This window comes from Pochonia chlamydosporia, chromosome 2, assembly GCF_001653235.2.
Source record: "Pochonia chlamydosporia 170 chromosome 2, whole genome shotgun sequence".
Lineage (NCBI taxonomy): Eukaryota > Fungi > Ascomycota > Sordariomycetes > Hypocreales > Clavicipitaceae > Pochonia > Pochonia chlamydosporia.
The window spans coordinates 4,726,840-4,750,555 of NC_035791.1; the positions used below are offsets into that span (position 1 = coordinate 4,726,840).

General features: G+C 49.7%; 4 protein-coding genes across 4 annotated transcripts; 3 read left to right on the top strand and 1 right to left on the bottom strand.

The window, feature by feature from the left end:
* Nucleotides 1–3,015: 3,015 nt before the first annotated feature.
* VFPPC_03493 (hypothetical protein) lies at nucleotides 3,016–3,867 on the top strand (the record flags this gene model as incomplete). The annotated part of the gene is made up of 1 exon (XM_018282988.1): nucleotides 3,016–3,867. The coding sequence occupies one exon, from the start codon at nucleotides 3,016–3,018 to the stop codon at nucleotides 3,865–3,867; it is 852 nt and encodes a 283-aa protein (XP_018147683.1).
* Nucleotides 3,868–10,286: 6,419 nt separating this feature from the next.
* VFPPC_17497 (FAD monooxygenase) lies at nucleotides 10,287–12,451 on the top strand (the record flags this gene model as incomplete). Its single annotated transcript, XM_022429200.1, has 4 exons — nucleotides 10,287–10,335; nucleotides 10,418–11,043; nucleotides 11,116–11,354; nucleotides 11,494–12,451. 4 exons carry the CDS (start codon nucleotides 10,287–10,289, stop codon nucleotides 12,449–12,451), a joined length of 1,872 nt encoding a protein of 623 aa, XP_022285773.1.
* Nucleotides 12,452–14,053: 1,602 nt separating this feature from the next.
* Nucleotides 14,054–17,428, top strand: VFPPC_03495 (sentrin/SUMO-specific protease; the record flags this gene model as incomplete). The annotated part of the gene is made up of 2 exons (XM_018282990.1): nucleotides 14,054–15,044; nucleotides 15,171–17,428. 2 exons carry the CDS (start codon nucleotides 14,054–14,056, stop codon nucleotides 17,426–17,428), a joined length of 3,249 nt encoding a protein of 1,082 aa, XP_018147685.1.
* Nucleotides 17,429–18,927: 1,499 nt separating this feature from the next.
* VFPPC_15662 (hypothetical protein) lies at nucleotides 18,928–19,365 on the bottom strand (the record flags this gene model as incomplete). The annotated part of the gene is made up of 2 exons (XM_018293415.1): nucleotides 18,928–19,083; nucleotides 19,150–19,365. The coding sequence occupies 2 exons, from the start codon at nucleotides 19,363–19,365 to the stop codon at nucleotides 18,928–18,930; spliced, it is 372 nt and encodes a 123-aa protein (XP_018147686.1).
* Between the last annotated feature and the right edge of the window lie 4,351 nt (nucleotides 19,366–23,716).

Sequence of the window (23,716 nt, forward strand, 5' to 3'; positions counted from 1 at the left end):
GCTGACATGGTATTCAGTAGGCAATATCTTGGTCGCCACCACGATAGCAGCTGGGAATAGAGGTCCCAGGAAGAACCCCAAGCAAGAAACGAAAACCATGGCGCCAATTTTGGTGGGAATAAGCCAGTAGGCAAGCTGAAAAGCAATGCACAATGCCAGATATGCGGTAATGGCCAGCCTCTCCCCAATCCAGCCGGTAATGAAGCCCAGTACTATTCGGCCAAGGGACAAACCGAACCAGAAAAGCGTGGCGGTAACACCAGCGAGAAAACCATCGGCGTGTCTCTCCTTCATCATGAATGTGGGAATCCAACCGCCCAGGCTAACCTCCGCGCCAGCATAGAAGAGTAGGAAGATGGCCACGAGCCAGGTGACGGGCTCTTGTAGGACTGTGGCTGTAGTTGCCCCTTCGGCCGAGCCTCCCTTGCGAAGCTTTCGTCGATATGCTGCACCGGTGGCACCCCAAAATGCCCACAGCCCGAAAACAAGCTCAATGCAGACAATGGTGATGAATATGTAGTAGAAGGAGTACCACGGCATTTTCAGCTTGGCCACCATGGTGGAAGCAACAATAGGTGCAACGGTCCCGCCTAATCCAAATGCTCCATGAATGATGCCCAGCAACTCGTTGGTTTGGTGCATGTTGCCGACCCAGGCGTTGTAAGCACTATCCTCTATACCGCTCCCAAATCCGGTGAACATGAAAAGGATTGGAAGCAGCGCGAATGGAGGGCGAAAAACGACGGGAGTATATCCGATGAGGCGGAAGAGAGGACCCAAGAAGGCGATGCCTCGCTGACCAACCTGGTAGTGAATCCAATTATTGGACAATGCTGCTGTAACGTATCCAAGAAACGGCACTATAAAGATAGTCGAGACTGTAGTATGGTTGATACCATAATCTTGCTCGATCTGGTGATATATTCAGCGTCATGGACTCTGGGGCCGCGGACCGCTAGAGAGACACGGCGGGAAGACTCGTCACGGATGGAATCAACTTACATATGGGAGGAGTGCCTAAAATTCCAATAGGTTGACCCTTTCTATTAGCATGTAAATTCTCAGAGCCAAGTACAAGAGGGTGAAATGGGGAAAAAAGGTTTGGAAAGAGCTCAAAGCTTCTAAACAGCCAGGCTTCATACGTACCCCAATACACCCATCATGCATGCCCATGACAAAAAAAGACAAGTTGACGCCGCAATACCGGAATGCATTGATTCGAGGGCTGTTCCATTTTTCGCGATGTGAGTCGGATTCAACTTCTAGGGCGTCGAGATCTTCTTCCAGGTCATTATCCTCGTCCGAGCGCACTGCTTCGTCCTCTGCGTATTGCAACAGACTGGCGGCGGCTGATTCGCTATCTTGCAGGGACAAAGGCACGTCTTCGTCGTTTTCCCCAAGACCCGTCTTCATGACTGAAGTCTTTGGGAATGGAGGAGGGCCTGCCATTTGGGCGGGGAGCGAGCAAGCAACAGTCTCGACAAGGACAGTACACAAGACGAAATGACCAAGGACGGATAATAGCAAGGACGGTGGAGACACAGATTTGGTACAAGTGGCTCAAGGAGTCAACAACATCATGGCTCCGCGACTACGTGATCCCCGAAAGTTGCCCAAGTACAACTGAATAACTGGTAGTAGTGATGAGGTTTTGGATCAGTGGCCACCCCCACTCGACAGGTTAACAGCACATAATGGGAACCACGGCGACTTCAAGGAAAACGACTAGTACGTGGTGCTAGGCATGGGCGGGATAATAGCCGGAGTCAACATCGGAGGAGATGTAGCTGTACGTGTACCGGCAGAACGACTTGCATGTAATTTGCATATTCCATGTCTGGTCTAGTCATAGAAACCGACCAGACCGGACTGGACCTGGAACAAGCACAACCAAATCAGGCTCTCCGCAATTGAACATGGACTTGACTGTTCGGTAAAAAAGCGTGGGGGGTTGCAGCTTGACTTTAGTCCCAACAGCACTTGAGACCGATAACGGGCACTTGACAGTTGGGCATGGCACGGAAGATATAAGGTCCAGATGTCTTTATTGGATGCAGTAAGGTCAAGTGTATCAACAACCAAGGACAGCTGGAGTTCGGCTACGATCCAGTTGCCCGCCACTACTTAAGTACCTACTTAAGTAATGAATCAAAATTGATTCCAATGTTCCGTCCACGCCGGCCGGTGACATCATTCACTCACATGGGCACCCAAACTGACCAGAGCAGTCCCGCCTGGCTAACATTGAAGGTGGTACATGTCATGCATCAGACACCAGAAACCAGACACCAAACTTTCCGGCCTCAACTGGCATAAAATGGCCATGCAGCCCGCCTCACTACTTGTCCGCCTCGATTGTTTTCTTTGTGGCTTCGGGTTCTGCAAAGTTTCGATTTAGTCGAATGTCCAACGTCCGGTGCTGGCTAACCCGTTGTCCCTCCCTGTGAGCAAAATGGCTGTGTTCCTTTTTCATGGTTGGCTCTCTGCATGTCAGCTGCTGCCATCTATTAAGCTAGTCTGTCCACTCACCACATTAATCGGGCTGAGCTTATGTTGCATACCACCAGACACAGATGTGCAAACTAAAATGATAGACCAGACATTCCCGGTCGGCCAAAGCCGCCAGTTCCAGCTTGGTCCAGCTTGGTCAGGTGGGCAAAATGGTCCAAGTCTGTCTGAAGTGGTAAAGTCAAGTACTTAGGGACTCTCGACATGCAAAATGATACATGTACATGTGCCAGCCGGACATAAACCACTGATCTTCGTCTTTCGCCTTTTGGAGAGATCAAGAAGCAAGGCCGAGGTTCCTTCCAGTTTTTAAATTGTTATCAAATTCTGTTTTGCCTTTATGCGTGCCCCAAGCTCCTCCGCTTCTTACACAAACCTCTTCCTGTTGTCATTTCAGTTACTGTCCATGTCCAGCCTTTGAGCCAGCTTCTATTGGCATCCGTACATGTACCCTGTCTCTCGCCGTCACCTCGTCACCTCGTCACCTCGTCACCTCGTCACCTCGTCATGTCCAGGTATCAAGCAGCCGATAATGACTCCGGCCACTTCTCAGATCGCCGTCGTGACTACTACTCCCCTGGCCCACAGTCTGGAAAAACCAGCAACTCCAGAGTTCCGGGTCAGGAGAATCAACCCCAAGGTCTAAATGAGTCCTACTATCGGGAGAGCGCTGCGGCACTTGGAATACCCATGAATGACGGGTCGCGTTCCCATTCGGTACCTCCCCCAAACTCTGCAGTCGTTCGACTCCCTCGATCTCCGTCGCCTTCATCTTCCAGATCCTCCTCTCGCTCAGATAGAGGCAGGTCACATGCTCGCTCCTATCGCGGTGCGTCTCGCGACTTTGAGCGTTCCCCCGACCCGGTACATCGAGCACGCGGTATAATCAACAGCAACTTTTCCCAGACGCGTGCAGGAATCGGTGCTGGCATTGTTGGAGCCGTCGTTGGGGGACTTATCGCCAAGCAAGCCTCTGAAGCAGCCTTTCGCCGCAGGCAAAAGCAGAGCGGTCGTCCACGACGTCACAGCACAGAGAATGTGCCTCGTGTGGCATCTACTGTTCTTGGTGCGGTGGCCGGCGCCCTCGGTGCAAACGCGATTACCCATAGATTGGAAGATGCACGAGAAAGAAGCAAAAGTCAGCAATTAGCCTGGGAGGAACGGTATGGCCGAGAAGAGGACCTGCCTCACTACGACACGGGGAGACCACAGGATTTAAATCATCGAAATGGCAAAGGCTATCTATATGACGCTCGCGACTACGATGATGCAGGTAATGGTGGGTACTGGAAACACGATGATAGAGGGCCAAGACGCCAATACATTGAAGAGACAAGATATTACCACGAACGATACTGAGGCTCCTTATGCACGCGCACTTGTCTAGACAACCATCTTCTAGTATTTCTCGTTATGGATTGGATATATCGCTCATCTAGCTGCGTCATCCCCTGGATGTGTCTGCTTTTTTGAAGAGGGCACCAAAATACACCGCTTGTTTGTGGTCCTTCGCGGCTGCAGGCTTTATCCGACAAGGGTGAAGCATATCAAAGACATTCTCTCCCTTTGGTATTTATTATATTTGTGAGTAGCTTGTAGATTTACTGGCGTTTCTAATGAGTACTGGGGATTTCTTTATCAGGCGCATAATAAATTCATATTCTATCATATCCTTCAATTCACAACACTTGACAATTGAGCTATTGACACGAATGGCCAAAGTAAAATATTCTTCTTGGTCCGATGACTCACCCAAAACGACTCCTCACTGTGAAGATGTCACGCTCTCTTAAACGGATAGGTTGCCAACCTCCCCCCAACCATTTTCTCTCGAGCTGGCGTTGTTTATGTTCGGAGCATGTTATTTATCGTGGATCTATCGAAGGAGCCTATCCCATTGAGTGGCACCTTGCATGCAACGTCCCGCCAGACCCCATACCCTTTGACGTCCGCTATGTTCAATATCGCCAAGTTCCTTGATGGCTCAGCTACCATGTAGTGCTCCCAGATTGGTCAGAGCTGATTCATTGATTTAGTGGTCTCCTTGACTTCATGTTTGGCCCTCTCCCTCTCGATGATCATTCTGAAAAACTGGCCAATTTCCGCCAAGGCAAGTTGATGGGCTGTTGGAGCATTCAGCATATTGAAAAGTGATTGTGAGTCAATTACCTGTTTCGCTATGACTGCGTCTGGTTGGCAAAAAGTACGAATACGCATGGCACGCGCATTCACCTGCATCGATCGAAGGAGACCCCTTATCTCTGCCGGGCTGCTTTGGCGACGTCCGTAAAAGCTGAAATCGTTTAGGTGCAGTAATACCAGTTCTATCTGGGTCTCAAGATCGTACCGAAAGCTGATCACACGGGGGCGGCCCTGCCGTAGCCAAAAGTCTGATATCTTCTTGAGATTGTCAGGTACCAAATGCCCCTTGTCAAATTCAGTAGCGATGTAATGGTTCATGGCAGAGGTTAAGTGGAATTCTAATTCGCAGTAGAGCAAGCTTTGTTCTCGAGTGTCTAGGGATATGGTGACCTGAGACGAGCTCACAAAGTCTTGGGGAGATAAGTCTGGCCGTCTATATGACGTGTTCAATTCAGCTGTCTGTTGTGCTGTTAGCGGGCCATTATGTAAATTAAGTCAATAGAAATAAGTGAGTAAGACGAGCCGTCAAAGGAAATAGGGGATCACGACGTTAGGGGATAACGACATTTGACATACCACATCTTTGGCAATTTTCTTGATATTGTGTAAAAAGCCCAACCTTTTTATGTGTGGCTTCGGGTCGTGGTTCAAGTCTTTGCCGCTACACTCCAACCAGCCATTCTCACCGATCATGGTCTTCTCGCCTTTCTTTGTAGAAGGGAAACTTTGTCCTCGAAAGTAAAGATGCAGCGGTGAAAACTGGGGACTCAGCTCGGGAATTCTACTTAAGTTTCTGGAAGCGTCCGGGTCAAATTCACCTACAACACCCTCACCGAGCGCAGCAGATAAGTCCGCAGGTGACCTCAACGGCTCCAAGAGGCTTTCTCAACGACTTGGCCTGTGGATAAGGCTTTGATGCCTCGTTGGATACTCTGGCCGGGACTTGGTGGCCTGGACACTGACCCAATGCTTATACTCATCAACAAGTCCCTCGCTAGCTGGCTGCCTTAGACTTTCGCGTCGATTAGCATGTCCAAGAATCTGGGAACTCTCGGCAGTGCAAAATTCATTTCCTTCCTCAGGTATTGCCTCACCAGCGCCTCGGCGCTCTGGAGAGATTTTGATGTCCAAGGGTGACTCTAAAAAAGAATGACGGGTATGGGCTTGTCGCGGGCCGGTACTTATTGTGAGGGGAGGCGAATGCCTCCGACGTCGCGCAAGGTTTTCAGTGTTCGATACGCTCGTTGAATTTTCCTGCATGTTGTGGGGGAAGGCGGGCGAGTTATCAGCTTCACGATGTTGGTGATGTCTCCGCTCGCAAGTCGTCTGCGGTCTACCACCCCCCTCAGACAGAGGGATGCTCTTCTTACAATCCAAAGATGAGCAATAGGCAGACTGCTCTGACCTGGTTGGACTTTTATCTAACTTTTGAGTAATGCTTTATTGAGACCCAGTCAGTGGACGTTGTAGTGGTTAAGATCAACGTAATCAAGAGAGAAGCGAACTTACGCATCGGTGACTTTATTCATTTGTTGTTCTGTCAGCTTCATTTGAATGGTCAACGGCTGCCTGGCAATACGCTTCCTAGGCGAAGCACAGCGACCTTTCGTCACTACATACACACGCTTGGGTGTTTGAGGTGATGTTGACAGCAGCTGGTTGTTCTTGTTGCCAGATCCCGGGCTTCGTGTTGGGTGGTAGCTTGAGGGCGACATTCAGTTTCGTCGGCGAGCTTGAGACGATTGATCATACAAGCAAGCCAACTAGTATTTCGGCTGTAAACACAAAGCTGTCCCAACATGTACGTCGAATCGAGATGCTGGCACCTGATCGAGCGGGTAAAACAACTAGCCGAAGCAAGTGGAATCAGCGTCAGGGGGAATATCAAGAGACAGCAAATAGCACTTGTTTATGCCTGGCTTGCTCTTCTCGCAAGGTTCGGTTCTCGCGCCATTGTTTTATGCAGCCAATGTTTATTTGCTTTTTCATTTCATGGCTTTAAATGGGCACTGGCGGGGGTAACTACTGGCTATCTGGTTGCTATTGATTGAGACTGTCCGCCAGCTGGCGATGGCGGGATTGCCAGTTGGCAGCTCACCAGCACAGTCTTTAGCAATCAGGCCGAACCAGGGTTTCATTATTGACATTTGATTCAAACACCAAGTCAACATAGAAGTCTGGGTTTGAAGTCCGGTGTGATCAAAGTGGTATTTGGTCTACCGCAGATGACTGAGCCTAGTGCATCAAGTTCTAGTTTGATGTGGTTTGTGTACGCCGAGTCTGGTGGTAGCTGGAGGGACAAGTATTGCGCTACTTCAAGCATGGTGGCTACCTAGGTACACATGCATCTAGAAGAAGCTGCAACCAGGTTCAAACGTTGCTTACGACTTGAAATAAGATACCATCCATGTCAGACTTCATCCAGTCTCCTAGGCATTTAAATGAGCTGTGGCCACCCATATACCCACGTAGCAACAAACGTGCCTCAGGTCTAGTACCTGCCAGACGGACATGGACTTGGGAAATGCCGGGCTGTGGAATAGGGATAGGTGTTCCTTGAGGAAAGCATTTGATGTTTTGGCGAGATCAAATCTCTGAAGTCTGAACTACCTAGGTATTTTTGGTCAGACACGCAGCTGTATTGGAAAATATCCGGCAAAGAAAGAACGAAGGAAGGAAGGGGGAGGGAATAGGTCCGACCTTGTTGTAAGTAGCCTATGGAACAACGAAAGAGCCAATCACCTTTGCACTACTTCGTGATATGAATGTCCATATCAGTAAGTTATTGGCTTTATCGCTGATAAAAACCAGACGCGAACCAGGTCCAGTGGAGGCTGGTTGACTTTTGCTCCTTCCATCAAGATGGTTGGTTGGTTGGTTGGTGGAGACATCATTGATGGTTTTTTTTCTGGTTAGAAATTAATTTTGCCAAAAATCGGAGGTTTGGTGTTCTCCAGTTTATGCTGGTCTGGTTCAAATGTTGTCGTTTGAATGAACCAAGAAGTCGACCAGATGCACTCCCGATCCCACATGCCGCTGTCTGGCGCCTGGAACCAGCCTCCATGTCATATTGACCCTTGTGGCCCCATCTTGTCGGAATGGTCAGCCACATGAAGGTTCAATGTTGAATTTGGCCGTTGACATTACCAAACATGTACCAGCTTCTCCCCAAGCCACCGGCATCGCCACTCGGGGCTGCCAGAGAAGACCAGATTGAGCAATCATCAAGATCAATCTGAAAAGTGCTTGGTACCACACCACAAGTCTTGACGTGCCTCAAACTCACTGATCTTATGATGCCCATTGCCGCGCGCGCCATTTCCCCAACGAACCCTCAACATTGCAAGCACATTGCAAGCACATTGCAAGCATCCACCTGTCCGTCAATCCTCCCAGGTAGTGAATGCAGAAGTAGATAATGTCTGGTCTGGTCTTTTGTAGCTACAAGCAGCATCAGTAAACTTGGCAGACGCCACAGGTGTCAATAGCCACGAACGTGAACGATTAGGGACGTTTGGAATCTTGAGTCCAGTCTTCAAGTCCATGTGTGCGTGTCGATGGGGCCAATAATTACCGATGCCAGTTCCCGACAAAGAACTTGATCTTGACTCCTCTGGGACCATGGCGGCCTGAGGTGAAGGCTGGTTGGCTGGGTCCCATGTGCCCATTTCGACCGTATTGGGTCCAGGTGCTTTTGTGGGTTCAGTCGAGCAATACTCCACTGGCAGCACCTCGAGTGTATCTAGGTATATTGGATGGCATGAGACAATCGCATCATCGCGTCTGAATCCACATGTGTTGGCACCAGTTGACCATTCTCCCCATTGCCCCTCACTTGACAGATGAGGCGAAAGGCGTCAACATTGAAGTCGTATCTGAATCGCTTTGCATTTCTAGAATGGTCTTACAAGGGCAAAAAAGCACAGATGCAGCTCTTTGATGTCTGCACTTATAGCCTAGAGCTAACAGCGTTCTGGTAGGTACATGTACGTGTACTAGGCCCTTAAGTGCTGCTGGGCCACTTGACATTACATCAGTTCGGGAGCAAGGCCTAGGGAACATTGAACCAGACTGGACACATCAAATTGATTGGATTGCTGGAGAAGTTACGGCCTATAGTACGCCGTTATAAGTCGCAGCAAATATATTTCCTTTGACGATGTTGAGTTGAGATAAACAATCCCCTGGCCACTCACTGCCAAGGGGGCCGGGGGAAGATGCAATTGTGATGGGCCTGTTGAGGGTCCAGTTCATTGAGTGCTCAATGTTCTGTGCCACAAGCATGCTCAAATGTCCATGTCTCTGGTGGTCCAGTCTCAAGTGCTACAAGTGCTACAAGTACTCCCTGTCTCACCTGGTCTGTTCAAAGCCCATGTCTGGTTCGCCTCCGCACTCCCGCGTCTAGTTGCCGCGTTTCATGCCAGACACCCATTGACCTTGAAGGGCATGACCAACAGAGACCCATGCGCTCTGTTCTGTTCTCTATGTCACCAGTTGACGCTCTGACCAGTACTTGGGATCGGAATGCGGCTGCATTTGCCATTGTCTGTGGTCTGGTGGTTTTTCTGCCTACCTGCCTACCTAGGTACCTACCTAGGTAGATACCTAGTGGGTAGACAAGACCAGGCCTCTCCTGTCAGGTCGCAATGAAGGTTTCTACTGACACTATCCATATCTTGGTACCAGACATCTAACTGCCTCCCGGGGTTTGGTGCTTGTGCCCACTGTCTCCCCCACCGGTTTCTGACCTCCATCAATTGATGTCACGGGTTGTTTCAACGTTGAATGTCTGGTCTGGTTCCATAGTCACCACAGTCTGGTCCCAGTGCCTGATGTCCCGTGCTCAAGTGCCAGACCCCTAGTCGGTTCCCATCAAGCTCCCCCCACTAACCTTCAAATCCCCATCTGGGGCCATCCGATGCTTGGACTCGGATATTTAGCGCGGCATGCTGCCCCGGCCCGGCCTCCGTTCAATCATTGATGTCTGGTCTGGGTAGAGCTTGACCTCGCCCGCCCGATGCCACCATCATCAATTGATCGTCCACTGGCTGACGGATTTTATCAGCACAGGTCTGGTAAGTCGAGAGCACTAGTTGGGTTTAGGTGCTTCAATGTTGATGTCCAGTTTGGTACCACCCGACCAAGACCCCAGCCAAGTTTCTTGTTCTCAAATGCTCCCATCCGAAGCTCGGCTGCGGGAGGTAGCATGGGCTTTTCTGCCTGTCAAGCTTGATACAATCCGAAGTACGGAGTATATCTAGCCAGACTCCCGTCTGGTGCTTCCACACTGCACTCGACCACCCATTTAAGTCAAACATCCTGTTCATAAAAAAAAAAGTGTCTGGTTTGTTCTGACCCTTGACTTTGCAATCTCGCCATCATTCATAATCTAGAACCGAGTGAGGCGTGAACCCTTTTTCTCTAATTGTACCAAAGCTCTCAAGTTGCTGCTCTTCCGAACAGTCAAGGTGTCTGCAATCCAACACAAGAAGGGACAAAATAAAAAGGTGTCTTCACATTTCATTTCATTTCATTTCATTGGAGCGCCTCTGCATGCTCCATCACCGCCTCGCATTCTCTCAGCTGTTTTACTTCGACTCTGTCACCAATTCCACCCCCAGCTACTCGCGGGCAGAATGACCGTACCAGGTACGCAAGGGGGATCAGCGCAGTTCTACGACATTGGTAAGATTCTCCCACTTCCTTCCCATCAAGTGCATCGAGACTTGCAGTGGTTCCGCATACTAACAAACTGAACTGAATGCAGTTATTGTCGGGGCTGGCCCTGTGGGGTTGATGCTCTCTACCTGCTTGGCTAGATGGGGCTATCGAGTCAAGCATGTTGACAATCGATCAGAACCAACCAGGACTGGACGTGCTGATGGCATTCAACCGCGGTCGCTAGACCTTCTTCGCAACATGGGGCTCAAGTCCGAACTCATGGCCCACAGGCCAGCTCGAGTTTACGAAGTTGCCTTCTGGAATCCTGACAGATCTGGAAACGAAATTGTTCGAACCGGGACATGGGCGAGCTGTCCGAGCTTCATTGATGCACGCTACCCCTTTACCACACTATTACACCAAGGATACATTGAGAAAGTCTTCATCAACGACCTTGAAAAGAATGGTGTGCTGATACAGCGCCCATGGACAATTACGAGCTTCAGATCCGATGATCAAGATAATCCAGAATATCCCGTCCGTGTCGAACTGAAACATGTCGGTGATGGGACGGTAAAGGAAACAATTAAAACTAAATATCTGTTTGGTGGCGAGGGTTCACGGTCATTCGTTCGTCAACAGCTAAACATTGAAGTAAAACATATCGATCCCATCGAGCATGTGTGGGGAGTTATGGATGGGGTTGTGAAGACTGACTTCCCTGACATCAAGGTACGTGGCCAGAGAGAGCAATTACCAGTAGAGGCTGCCATCATGTGCGCATATCTAATCTCCCTCTGGCAGATGAAATGCACTATTCATAGCAAATACGGTTCTATTATGGTCATACCTCGAGAAGATAACATGGTTCGACTGTATATTCAAATCGCGTCGTCGAACGAACCGGATTGGAGCCCGAGAAAGACTGCATCGCAAGACGAGGCACAAGAGTCAGCAAGGAAAATCCTACACCCTTATGCGATAGAGTGGGAGCGTGTTGAGTGGTATTCTGTTTACCCCATTGGACAAGGAATTTCAGAGAGGTACAGTTTAGATCAGCGGGTGTTCCTTGGTGGCGACGCGTGCCATACTCATAGCGTAAGCTCCATGCTTTTCCTCCTGCATATAGAGCCTGCATCTTTTGCTAACGAAACGCCTTCGCGTATATCTTTCAGCCCAAAGCTGGTCAAGGAATGAATACGGCTTCCTGGATGCCCTCAATCTGGCCTGGAAGATACACGCTGTTGAGGGGGGATTTGCACACCGCGACCTCCTCAAGACATACGAGTCGGAGCGCAAAGGAGTCGCGGAAAGTCTGCTAGACTTTGATAACAGATACGCGAAGCTGTTTTCCCAGCGGCCTCCAGCTGCGAAGGAAGTGGAAGCAGCTTCCGAGCAATGCCCGTCAAACTGCGACATGGTAAAAGAAGATGAATTTGTCAAGGTGTTCAAGGAGTCTTGCGAATTCACTAGCGGATATGGCGTAGCCTACGGGCCAAATGAGGTAAATTGGTCATCGAGTCATCCGGCAACATCTTCCCTCATGCAACCTGAAGGTACTAGACTCCGAACAGGTCATATATTTATCAATTCCAACGTTACGAGGGTTGTGGATGCCAATGTGGTACATTTGGAGCAGGAGATACCGCTTAACGGTTCCTTCCGCATTTTTATCTTTGCTGGTAGTCCTCGACTGACTCGGACCGCGTTGCAAGACCTTGCCAATGGTCTTGGTGCAAAGGACTCTTTCTATGGAGCCTACGTGAGGAAGGATGTCAACTCGGTATCACATCACGAGCAGCATAATCCGCACAGCTTATTCTTTACGATATGTACGATATTTGCTACCAAACGGGCGACCATCGAAATTTCCCGAGATGTGCCATCACTGTTGGCACGATATAGAGATCACATCTACGCTGATGATCGCTGGGACAGACGAGTACCTGATGCGAGAGCCTCAGCTCACGCCAAGATGGGAATCGATGAAGAAAGAGGTGCATTAGTTGTGGTTCGTCCTGACGGCTACGTTGGTGTCGTGGTCAAGCTTGTGGAGGGATCAGGGACAGTACAGGCCCTAAATGAGTATTTCTCAGCATTCTGCAGTACAAGGCTGGCGGGTGTTACTCCTCGGGTGTAATTTATGGGTTTGATCAATACAGTACTAGAGAGGGGGCCGTTTTGTGGTGGATGTGGTGTCAGAGAGGACATACTCAAGTGTCTTTAATCGGAAAGAGTTGGGCGAGTTCGCAGGAACACGTTGTAAACCAACCGTCGACATAGTTCAAAGACTAGCAGGATTGCCTCAACATATCATACTTGAGTACTTAAGTGCACGGCGAAGCCGCGCCAAAGGGGCTGGAGTGCCACGGAACTGCACACAGATGTTACAGCGGTGAGGATGTCGAGTTGTGATGGTGATGCCAAGAAGTGCTTTAAGCTTCAAGGCGCAATATAGCAGAAGATTTACCATTGGTTTCAAATACTTACTCAGGTACCTACCTAGGTAGTAGGTTCTGTTGAGCATGCATTGGTACAGTACACGGCATAATGACATCGAGCACATACTCCAGAATGACTCAGCAATTGCTGGAGGAGTGTTCACTCTCCCCACCATAAAATCTCAAGATATTGATTGATCTTCAATCTTCTCCATACCTGCATGTGGGCACCAACTAAGTCCTCGAAGTCTAAGAGGGCCAGACAACTTTAGAACATACTTTATGTACAGTAGGGGGTCAAAAGTATTTTAACAAGGGAAGGTATCGCACATCGCGTTGTGTGCTGAGGCATATTGAGCTGTGTTAGTGTGTACTTGGGTATGTTCAAATACCCTTGACCACAAACTGTCTGGTACGTATTAGTAGATGTGAGAAGTCGGCATGTGGATAGAAGTGGTCAATCAAGTAGTTACCTAACTACTAGGTAGTTGGGTGTTACGCATCCTGGACAAAGCTGACCCGCCTAGCTCAGACCAATTCTCACCACATGCAGACAAGACCACGATTGATAGCAGCCTGGTACAGGCAACATTGAGACTCTGGCCAGACACAAGCCCAAGAACGTGCTTCATCACTGGTGAGTGTTCCATCCAAAAGGTCGGCCCCGGTGGGCCAATCAAGAAAGACTACCAAGTTGGACCAGAGATGCATAAGGCTCGTGCACTGGATGGAGGGACACTCGACGCTACCACTAAATTCTATCCCGAAGTTCTTCCGGGTGCAATCTTCCCCCAAAACTCCACTACAGCTAACCAGATGTTTGTTGGCAAACCATCTCCAACAGCATCAAATTGGCCAACGGGGCTCCTTTCAGCGAGCTGCGCGCCACAACGCCAGCGCCTCGCTTAATATTACTTTTTTCAATGTTCTCACAACCCTCACCTGCAGTTTCTGTCGGTTTCTCCTCTTTTTAGAGTTTACCTTCGCATGTACACACGACTGGTTTCCCCCCCAATACGCGCGACGCAACAGTTCCTGCCACGTCCATCGAACATAACGCGACTTCCCTCGTTCTCTTGGACTCTGAGGTCTCTTGCTTCTTCATCATCACGTCCGACTGTTCGATACAATTTTCAGTAAGCATCGTACTTTACTTTTGCTCACCAACACACTGCTTTCAGTTGTTTCCGTCGCTTGCGACTGCTACATCTACTTTTTCTTGCAACTGCTTTACACTTGAAATTACTTCACTTGCTCTTTCAATTATCCTTTCTGCGGAATCGGAATCCATCCCAGACGAGATGTGTGGGATATTTAAATCCAGCATCTCTGGCCGCCGCCGCCGCTCGATCTTGCCATTCATCTCGCGGTTCTTCCGCAAGTCCTCCCATACTTCCTCCGTCCCTCCTGCCAATACCGAGCCAGCCGCCACCTCGGAAGATAAGCCGGACGATGCATCACCAGACGCCAATGCAGATGGTGCTTCGGAAGGCATCTCACATGGCCTGGCAGCTGCTGGAGACATCGTTGACTCATATCACTCACTGCCTTCCGACCTTAACAAACTTTCTATTACGTGTATCCCTGAAATTGAAAATCCATCAGCTAATAAGACACCGGCGAAAAAGATATTTCATCCTGAACGTCCGCGAAATCACAATCGACCGTGGCTGCCTCGATTCCCCAACCTGAAGCGCCATTACCCCATCCGTTATCAGCCGGGAAGAAGCATTCCTGCAGGGTCCAATTTCACGGCGGTTTCTTTCGGGGAGCCAGGATCATTTTCTTACGATTTTGACGACAGTTTCGAACCGCGCTTGCACCGTCTTTCAAGCCAAATCAACCCCCTACGTCTTTCATATAACCGCACACAGGAAACCTTGTCTCAACCAGATATTCCGTTTATTGTCCCCTATACGTCGGAAGATCTGTTCCGGCCACCACCTGACTTTCTATCACTGCGTCTGGGCCCGAAACCTGCTCCTCGAGCTTGCCGCCCACCCGCAAACCCGGACACAATATTTGTTGAAATCAATGGAATTCGCACAAACAAACGTCGCGCTGAAGACCACGAGGTTGATCTGGTTGCCGCCGTTCAAGTCTCCACGCACGTCCCGGTCTCATCCATCGCAATCACTCGCAAAGGATTTACTCCGACCTCTGATTTCGAAGTTCCAGAACAGGTCCAGGCGCCCATGCTCCCATCAAAACGCGTCTCAAGACGAATCGCCGGGATGATGTCCAATCTTTTATGCACTGTCTCAAGCCTGACGGGTAAATTCCGTCGACTTTGTAAGTACCTGCCCGCTCACATCCTCAATTCATGCATCCTGCACTTGACCCTTCTTTGCCACCATTCTCTCTCATTGCACATCTGCCTTCGTTCGGCGTAGCACAAATCGCTCACATATGCATTAGTTCACAATGACGCCTACGAGATCTCTGAGGCTCGTACCTACGTCAAAATACCAAAAAATCCCGGAGTTCATGTCGCCAATAAGCGCGTCAAAATCACCTCTGAACAGTCTAACTTGCAGTGGTTGGATGACAAAGGGCTTCGATTACTCCTCGGTCGTTATTCCCACTTTTGTCATCTCTTCAACACGGCCAGCTCCATCATCCATAGCCACCCGTCTCGGGCGGAGATGAACAAGCTTCTCCAACCACTCCTACCCTTCCTGGTCTCTGATTCGCGTGCTCTCAATACCATTCGCGTTGGCCACCATGACACGGATCTCTGCCAACTCTGGATTTCTGTTTGCAAAGTGATGATTGCACATTTGGATGGTGTCTATGAAGTAGGCAAATTCATCAGAATGAAGAGCAAGTATGCCAGGGTGCCAGCCATCTGGCCAGATGCTCACCCGCCCGCCAAGTTGGAGACAGTTTCACGAATCAAAACCTTCTTGACTGCTCCGAGCCTTTTTCTTGTTTTGGAGTCCATCCTCAAATTTTCCAACCGAGTGGACAATGTTAACCCCAATTTACCCCTTCCTACGGACGTCATTGACCGTGTTGTCGTGGACATGACAGCATATCAGCAAAATATCGTCCTGCCAAGCTTTGTGCAATCCGAGCAGTTTTACCTGCGCCTTCTGGAGCAGTTTCCAAAACGTGGGCGATTATCCTCCATCACGGACTTAGCTTATCCTGTTCCCCCAGGAACCTATCCGGGGTTTCGCCATGGATGTCACCTTTTAGACTACAATGATGAGGACAGCATGGTTTCCGCATACTCTACTCCTGAAGACACCAATAGCTTTGTATCCAGTGAGCAACTCACAGACGCCCAGATTGGAGCTGTACAAGCCATTCTGAGGAACCGCAAAACACCAAAGCGGCTTATAGCTCGCACTCCTAAGAGGGTGCGTTTCGTTCAGGGCGACATCAAAATCCAACAGAAGACGCAACCGGGAGCAGATTCTGACAGACAATCTGCCGACTCAAAGCACACTGACGAACCAGCTTTCAGTGACGATGGGGCCAATAGTTCAGTATCAGTCCTCCAAGGATGGGCGGATGACTTGGAGCGAGCTTACAAGAAAGCCTTCGAAGATTTTGGGTACGAGTGGCCGCCTCCTCGGCCCTCCACCCGCGATGAGAGGAGTCTAGGTGACGGGACCTCAAGCCTTGACCAACAGGAATGCACTGGCCTGCTGCGGTACGAATATTGTCCTCTCGGGACGCAAAACTCAGAGTCCAAGGCGTCTGTGGGTAATCAGATCGAACCCTCGCAGGCGATTCAGAAGCTTATGTCCAAGCCAATGCCAAATCCACTAGGTCTCAGTGATGAAGCTTTGGTCTTCTTGAAAACCAGCCCTAAGAAGGACAAGGAGCGAATGTTCGGAGACATAAAATACTGGTTGGAACAGCATAAAACGCGCCTGGAGGCAGCAAAACTCGAAATATTATACCCCCTACGAGCTCCAGCACGGCCACTCGTATCACCGCTCAGTTCCAGCTGGCTCGAGAAGGCGCGAGCAACTCTTGCCTCGAGTTCATTGGCTAAGCTTGCAATCACTGGCCAAGGAGTTACCCTCAGGCGACATGATTTCGAAAGACTCGTACCACCCACTGCTTGGCTCAACGATGAGGTTGTCAACGCCTCTTTTCATTGGCTACAGCGATACATCAACGCAGCCGCTGGCGTTGATGTCAGCAAAGGCATGCTCAGGTGTCTTGCCTTCTCCTCTTTCTTCTTCAAGCACCTACAGCAGCACGGAGTTGCCAATACGGATCGAAGTGCACGCCGCGCTGGATTGTGGAAGAAGTATTTCTTCAGCCTGGATACGATTCTCTTCCCCATCTGTGAACATTCACACTGGACCCTCCTCATCATTCGGCCAATCAGGAAAGCTATTGCACACATGGACTCACTCAATCCCGAGGGCTCGCAGGAATACATTCGCCTCGGGTTGGCCTGGATCAATCAGTACACCCAAGAGATTGAGCCTTTTGTGGCAGATGAATGGGAAATAGAACGGTTCGAAGCTCCAGCTCAAACCAACGGTTATGACTGTGGTGTGCACACCATCACAAACGGCATGTGCATAGCTTTGGGCCTAGAACCTAATGAGAGCTACACTGCGAAAGATATGCCTCAGCAACGTCTCAGGTTGGCAGCAATGCTTCTGAATGGGGGCTTTGGAGGGGACTTTGACCTTGGTGGCTATTGAACTCTTGTTTGTTTTGCTTTGCGGTTCATTCTTATTTTTTTTTTTTGGCAAGTGGGCTGTTCTTGTTTTGATTTGCAAGCTGTTCTTGTTTTGTTTTGCAAAAAGCTGTTTCTGTTTTACTTTGCGGCTTGTTCTTTGTTCTCTGTCTTTTTAGCGTTCATCTTGCTTTACTCCTGCTGTTTTTCACTCCCAACATTTTTTGGGGGTGGCAGGGGGGCCTCCATTTCTTTCTTTTTTTCTCATTTTGCGGTTTGCACCAACTGTGTTTCTCTCGTTTGTGTTGTCGTTCTACGACAGCGTGCATAGCATGGTGTTCAGGGAGGGTTTTGTATAATTAGATACCCAAGGTTCCCATCACATGGCAGAGTTTTGGATTGCTGAATTGACAATTTTCAGCCATTAATTTCTCCTATATGCGACAGTAGTGTCCCCTAGTGAAGTGAGCTGAGAAAAGTAGCACTAACCGTGCTAATTGAGGTGTGTGTTGACGGCTCAGAGTGACTGTTTTGTGGCGTGCGGCGAGGGATGCAAAAGCCTTTTTTCCTCTTTTTCGCCAAACGGCTACCTGCCGTACCTCTACGCTCTTTTGGTTTTACCTCATGTGCGAGATGCCGTATTCTACGGAGAAAGTTTGGATGCAAGTGTAGTTTTGCAACGGCTCCGATGGAAACCGCGGCTGCATGAATTTCTGGCCAGCATCGGGCCATGTTGAGGTTTGCCAGGGATTTGAGGTTGGGGAAGTTGAAGGAAAGGTGTCGGCCATAATAGTGTTCCTGTTTCCGTTTTACAGAACTGGTCTCTGTGGCACATTCCAAAACCTTTTGCTTGCAACGTATCACCAAGTATTGTCTGCGAAGCAAGCACGGCAAGCAGACAGTCTCGTTGCTCCGTCCAATCTTAAGCGCCAGGCCAGGAGGACCTGCGGATTTGCTGATTGATCAAATCAGGTGGCTGTCAAGCCCGATCGTTACTTTGTTGACCGATGGAGGCGCAGGTCGGCATGGCCGGGCAGAGTGGGGATTGGATGAAGATGGAAGGCACCCCGGTCAAGTCGGACACAAGTGGGCTCCTGCAATCCGAAGACAGCTTGGCAGCCAAGGCGGGAAGGATTCCAGAATATCGTTCCTTGCTTTGGTGGCACAAAGAAAAGCACGCGCAACCTTGAATGCCAATGCCGAGGTGCAGGGGAGGGGTCAGGGGGTGTCTTTGTCCAACCTGGCACCTGTGTGACGAGACAGACCAGACCAGACCAGACCAGACCAGCACGACCAGAACAGACCAGACATGGACGGTGTCGCCGGCATTGGTGGCATCAAAGAAATTGACAAAAAACTTGAGAGCCAGAACAGGAACTCCAAGTTATTTTTACTAATAAAGAAGCAAATACGGCTATGCTTGCTGTTTGGGCCATGTCACTCTGCAAGCCGACAGTAGGACGAGTCCCCCCATGTTTTGGGATCAAATTGATTGAACATTGAACCGGTGTGCAGTTTTTAACTTTAACTACATACTTTACTTAAGTAGGAGCCAGACCTTTTCCTATCAAATACCAGCCTGGCACCAGACTGCTGCACACTGTAACTGGCCGTAAAACACCAGAAGGCACCAGACCAGACTCGATCAACTAGCAGCGTCCGCTCCTTTACCACCCTCGCCTAGCAATGCATTGACGCCAGCCCATGTTGAATTGTGCAGGCAACCAGACACTATTAGTACATGGCTGGTGTGATCATACGAATTCCCATCGAGTGCGAGACGCGCCGGCTAGATTCTCCCTCGGAGGGATTCAATGTTGCTGGAGAAAGGCAAACATTTGGACTCATGTGGCCTGACAACATTTGAACATTGAATGTCTCACTCACTAGGTAGGCCCGTCCATTTCCGAGTGGGTAATGCCAAGTGTGGTTGCCGCTTTTGATGCTCCAATAGTTATGCATTAAAACTCCAGTCACGCAATGACAACATTTGAACTTTTGCATTCAATGTTCCCTTGGTATCAAATGGCTTCCAGCAACCAAGCGAGGACTTCAGACGTCACCCCAAACAAATAAAATGGCACTATCTGATACTGTTATTAGTACTGCCTGAGCAGAGATTCGAAGTTGAAAATTTCTGCATCTGTTACATGTAAACGTGAATTCTTTCCATGTTTACCAGCACAGACAATTTTCACGGCTAATGGGTGCCTCGTTTATGGGTCAGGTGGTTATTGTCATGCCATGGTGAAAGAAAGAACGGAATCAACCACAGTGCTTCATACCAGACGTCAAAAAGATGGCACTCCGGGTCTAAACCGGGCTGCGTGGCAAATATTGACGGTTGCCGCAGCTGCAGAGAAGATCTGTTCATCCTCTCATCAGTTTCATTGCTTTGCTCGTGAAGTTTTACTGTAGATGCCCAGCACTGTAGTTGCCATCAACTGGTCTTTCTTTGTCCAGTCGTCGTATGAAGCAGGAAATACTCTTCTATGACGCTGTCTGTAATTGGACCTACGCCTGCCCAGAGGTATTGATCCTTTAGAACTACAGGACAAGGATATGGCCTGTTGATCGGCCTATAAACGCCATGGCCAGGGTTGGCATGTCATGTATCAGTGGACTCGCGCTGAGATTCGCCACCTCAATGAAGTACAGTAGCAGATGAGGTAATGAGACTTACTTGGTCCAGGCGAGCCATTGCTTGACGGCATGTACATTGCTGCAACCAAGCTCCATTATTAGTTTCCGTTTGTACCTGCGGACGAGAGCAAGCGTTCAACAAACCGCAAGTTGATGGGCTGAAGAATGGCCGGCTCCAGATATCATTTGGTATGCAGAAGAAGCGAGGATGCTCTGTACTTTGTCTATTTATGAAATGAATGCATGATTTGCTCGAATGTTATTTGAACATGGTAGGTGTCTTCTAGTGTGCCGACCTCGGACCTACATATACCTACCTACCTAGGTACCTACCTAGGTACCTACTAGGTAGGTAGGTAGGTAACTGGGACTACATATGTACATGTAGGCTCCTGAGGCAATCCGCAACGAAGTACGCATTACTTGGGTTCGTACGCACCAAACTTCAATGTTGTCAAGGCTGTTCATCCGAGCCCAAGAGAACCACGTCTCAATCTTGTTATCCCATTGGTGGCTACAGTCAAACATCACTTAGTCGATTTGTTGAAAGGCAAGAAAAGGGACATGGATGAATGGGGAAAAAAAGAAAGACAACACAGAGAGGAAATGAAGAGGGGCCTCAAGCTGGCAAGCTCGGACATCACAGACGACGAACTAGCGATGGGTGGCAAAGAAATCGCAAAACTGGGCAGTGGCCAATGCAGCCTGCACCAGACCCAGAAGCAGAGACAGGCAGGGCTGTCAAAGGGTCAAAGGGTCAAATGGTCAAAGAGCCAAACGGCTTTTGGGCAGTGTTCGGAAACCTTTGATTCATTGCAATTGCAGGCTGAGCCCATCCTCCATCCTTGTCCATTGTTGCGCTGTGATCGGACTGGGCAAGGATGGGCGAAAATTCGCGGGAGGCCGGCGACCACATTTTTGTGAGTGGGCCAGTCTTTACGCATGATTGGTGCCACTTGCCTCAATGTGACCCTTGCACCTTTTCTGGAGAACCTTCTGCCCCACAGCTGTCTCGGTCAACGCGGATGATTGGATGGTAAGCTGCGGAGCCAAGCTTTTTTTTTTTTCCTTTATTCCCCCAAGGTCCATGTTCCTCCTCCTGCGTGGAGCATCACTGGGCTTCTAGCGTTGTTCTAGCATTAAGTATTGGCCAACAGGAGCCAAGCAGACCGACATTCCTTTGCCACCCTGCCGAGACTCAACTCCACAGTCTCTGTGGCTGTGACTCTTGTGGTGGGAACAACGATTCCACTGAGTGGTGATGTTGTGAGTTGGCCATTGAGTTGAACAAACCACATGATACGCGCCTAACCCCCCCCCCCCCTTCCCCCCCCCTTCTTCTCCCTTTGGGTGGAAAAATTGTCAACAGCGAGATGGTGAGGCAGCTCAGAGTCCTAATGCTCCAAAGTTGTTGATCAGGACATTATCACCAGTTTTGGATCGGGTTGTAATGCACTGCGCTCCCAAATTCTACGAAATGCCGGGACATGTCCCCCCCCCCCCCATTGTGGGCGCGCCCTGCGACTTCCGCCAGTCCTCCAGTCTTCTGGTCAGGTGGATGCGCAAACCAAACATTGAACCAACCAAACACCAGGCCAGACCAGACTTGACCGCTTACAAATTCATACTCACTGGGCACATGTGCCCAACTAAGTTCCTCCATGTCAGGATTGTGGATCTGCGTCTGGTTCCGTTGATTTGTGGACCATGAGCATGAGAAGCACCAGGCTGCACTGTGGGCGTGGGCATTCGACATGGAATGTTTATCAGGTTTGCAACATGGAATGACGGGGGTTTTCAACATGCATGTGGGCTTATTATCTGAATGAATTACTTGCGTTCATGTATGGGCTATTGAAATTTTTGCCTTGCTACCTTCAGGTACCAGGTTGCAACATTGACGGTATATAGCATTTGACCAGTGCAAGAACTGCGCTGGCAGTCCGGTAAGCCAATGCAGACTAAATTTGACCATGTGCAGACATTTGATGAATGAGCATGAGCGACCAACCTAGCTACCTACAGTCTGTGGTAAAAGGTACCAGACTTGAATATATTCAAGTATACACTAACACAGCTCAGTATGCCTCAGCACACAACGCGATATGCGATCAATTGATGCCTTTCCTTGTTTAAATACTTCTGAGTGTCCACTGTAGCTCACCAGTACACCAGAGTTAGCACTCTGCTCCATATCATTCCCTACTTAAGTACATGTGTGCAGATGTTCGCCTACGGATGCTCGCCGTCGTAAATAGACAAGTGCGCAGCAGCCTTCCAGGCATGGATTTTCAGCATCTTTGGAAGAGCTCAAGCTATTTTATTGAGAAGATTGTGTAGATATGAGAGGATGTGTGCTGCACGGAGTCTGGGATAGCCAGACATCGGCCATCGAACAATACATACATTATGGGCCAGGCATGATGCATTTGATTCTGATGCTGATGTGCGCAGGATCCCAGTGCATCAATTCGTTGGGCGTGCAATCTTCAAGACGGACACAATCGACCGGACATCTACTCCGTAATAGACGCCATTGAACGGGCTCGGAACAGATTCGCTTGACGAGGCACCGAAATCACCCCTCACCAGGCATCATTGACGTCTAGTTGGGTTTGGCTTGGTTTGGCTTGGTTTGGTTTGGTTGGTTAAGTCTGGCCTGGTGCGCAAGACCCCTAAGGCCACCCCCGTGGCTTCTTCAGCCACCCCTTGGATCAATGGTCAAGCCTTGGTGCTTGCCGTTGATGGCATTTGTCTGGTAGTCTGGTAGTCTGGTGGCGTGCATGACGAAAAGCCTCTGGGTCCGGCCGGCCAACATGGAACAGCGCAGTGATGAATTCACCACCTCCAGTCTGGTCCGGTTCCCTCCTAATCTAAGTACCTACCTAGGTACCTAGAGGTGCTGACTTGCTCACTTCAAGGAGAGCCTTATTAATTCCTAGCGCAGCCTAGTCATAAAGTACGACGACAACATGGAACCAGACCAGACGGCAAATGGGATGTCCTAGTGGTACGCCCGTCTGGAACATTGAATGTCTGGTACGTACCAGACTTTACTATGACTGGGCTGGTGTCTGGTGCATGGGGTCTGGTGAGCCAGACTGGGCCGTTCACGTCGTGCTTGTTCCTCCACTGCCGGCTGGGCTGATGCTGGGTTGGGCTGTCCGCCGCCGCCTCCTCCCCAGGCTCAAGCCTGGCACCCCCTGCTTGCTCTCAACTGCTGTCTGGTAGTCTTCCATGTCCGCGACTGGCACTGGGTCTGGTTGATAACAGTCAGGCCACGCCAGACTGGACCCAGCCAGGCCCTTTTGGCTCTCCATGTCAAGCCAAGTCATTTTCTCGCTGTCGCCGGTCTGGTTCTCATACACCTCGTTTTTTTTACGTGAACATCCATCAGCTTTTTTGCTCATCTAATTCCCCACTGACTCCTCCTCTCGCCGCCCTTCTCAATCTTCATGCTCCAGTCAGCCAGCCGCCTTTGCCTCCGTCTTTTTTTTTTTTCCTTCACGTACTGAATCTCCGTCCAAACTCTTCTGAGGCTGTTGTGCGCTGCCTACTCGCTCCCTTCTCCGCATTCACCAACAGGCTCTTGGTTCTCTGCATCTGCTCTTCGCCTCGTCATCTGTCCGGCCACCACTTTCTTCGGAAGAGCAGCATCGCAGTTCGACCG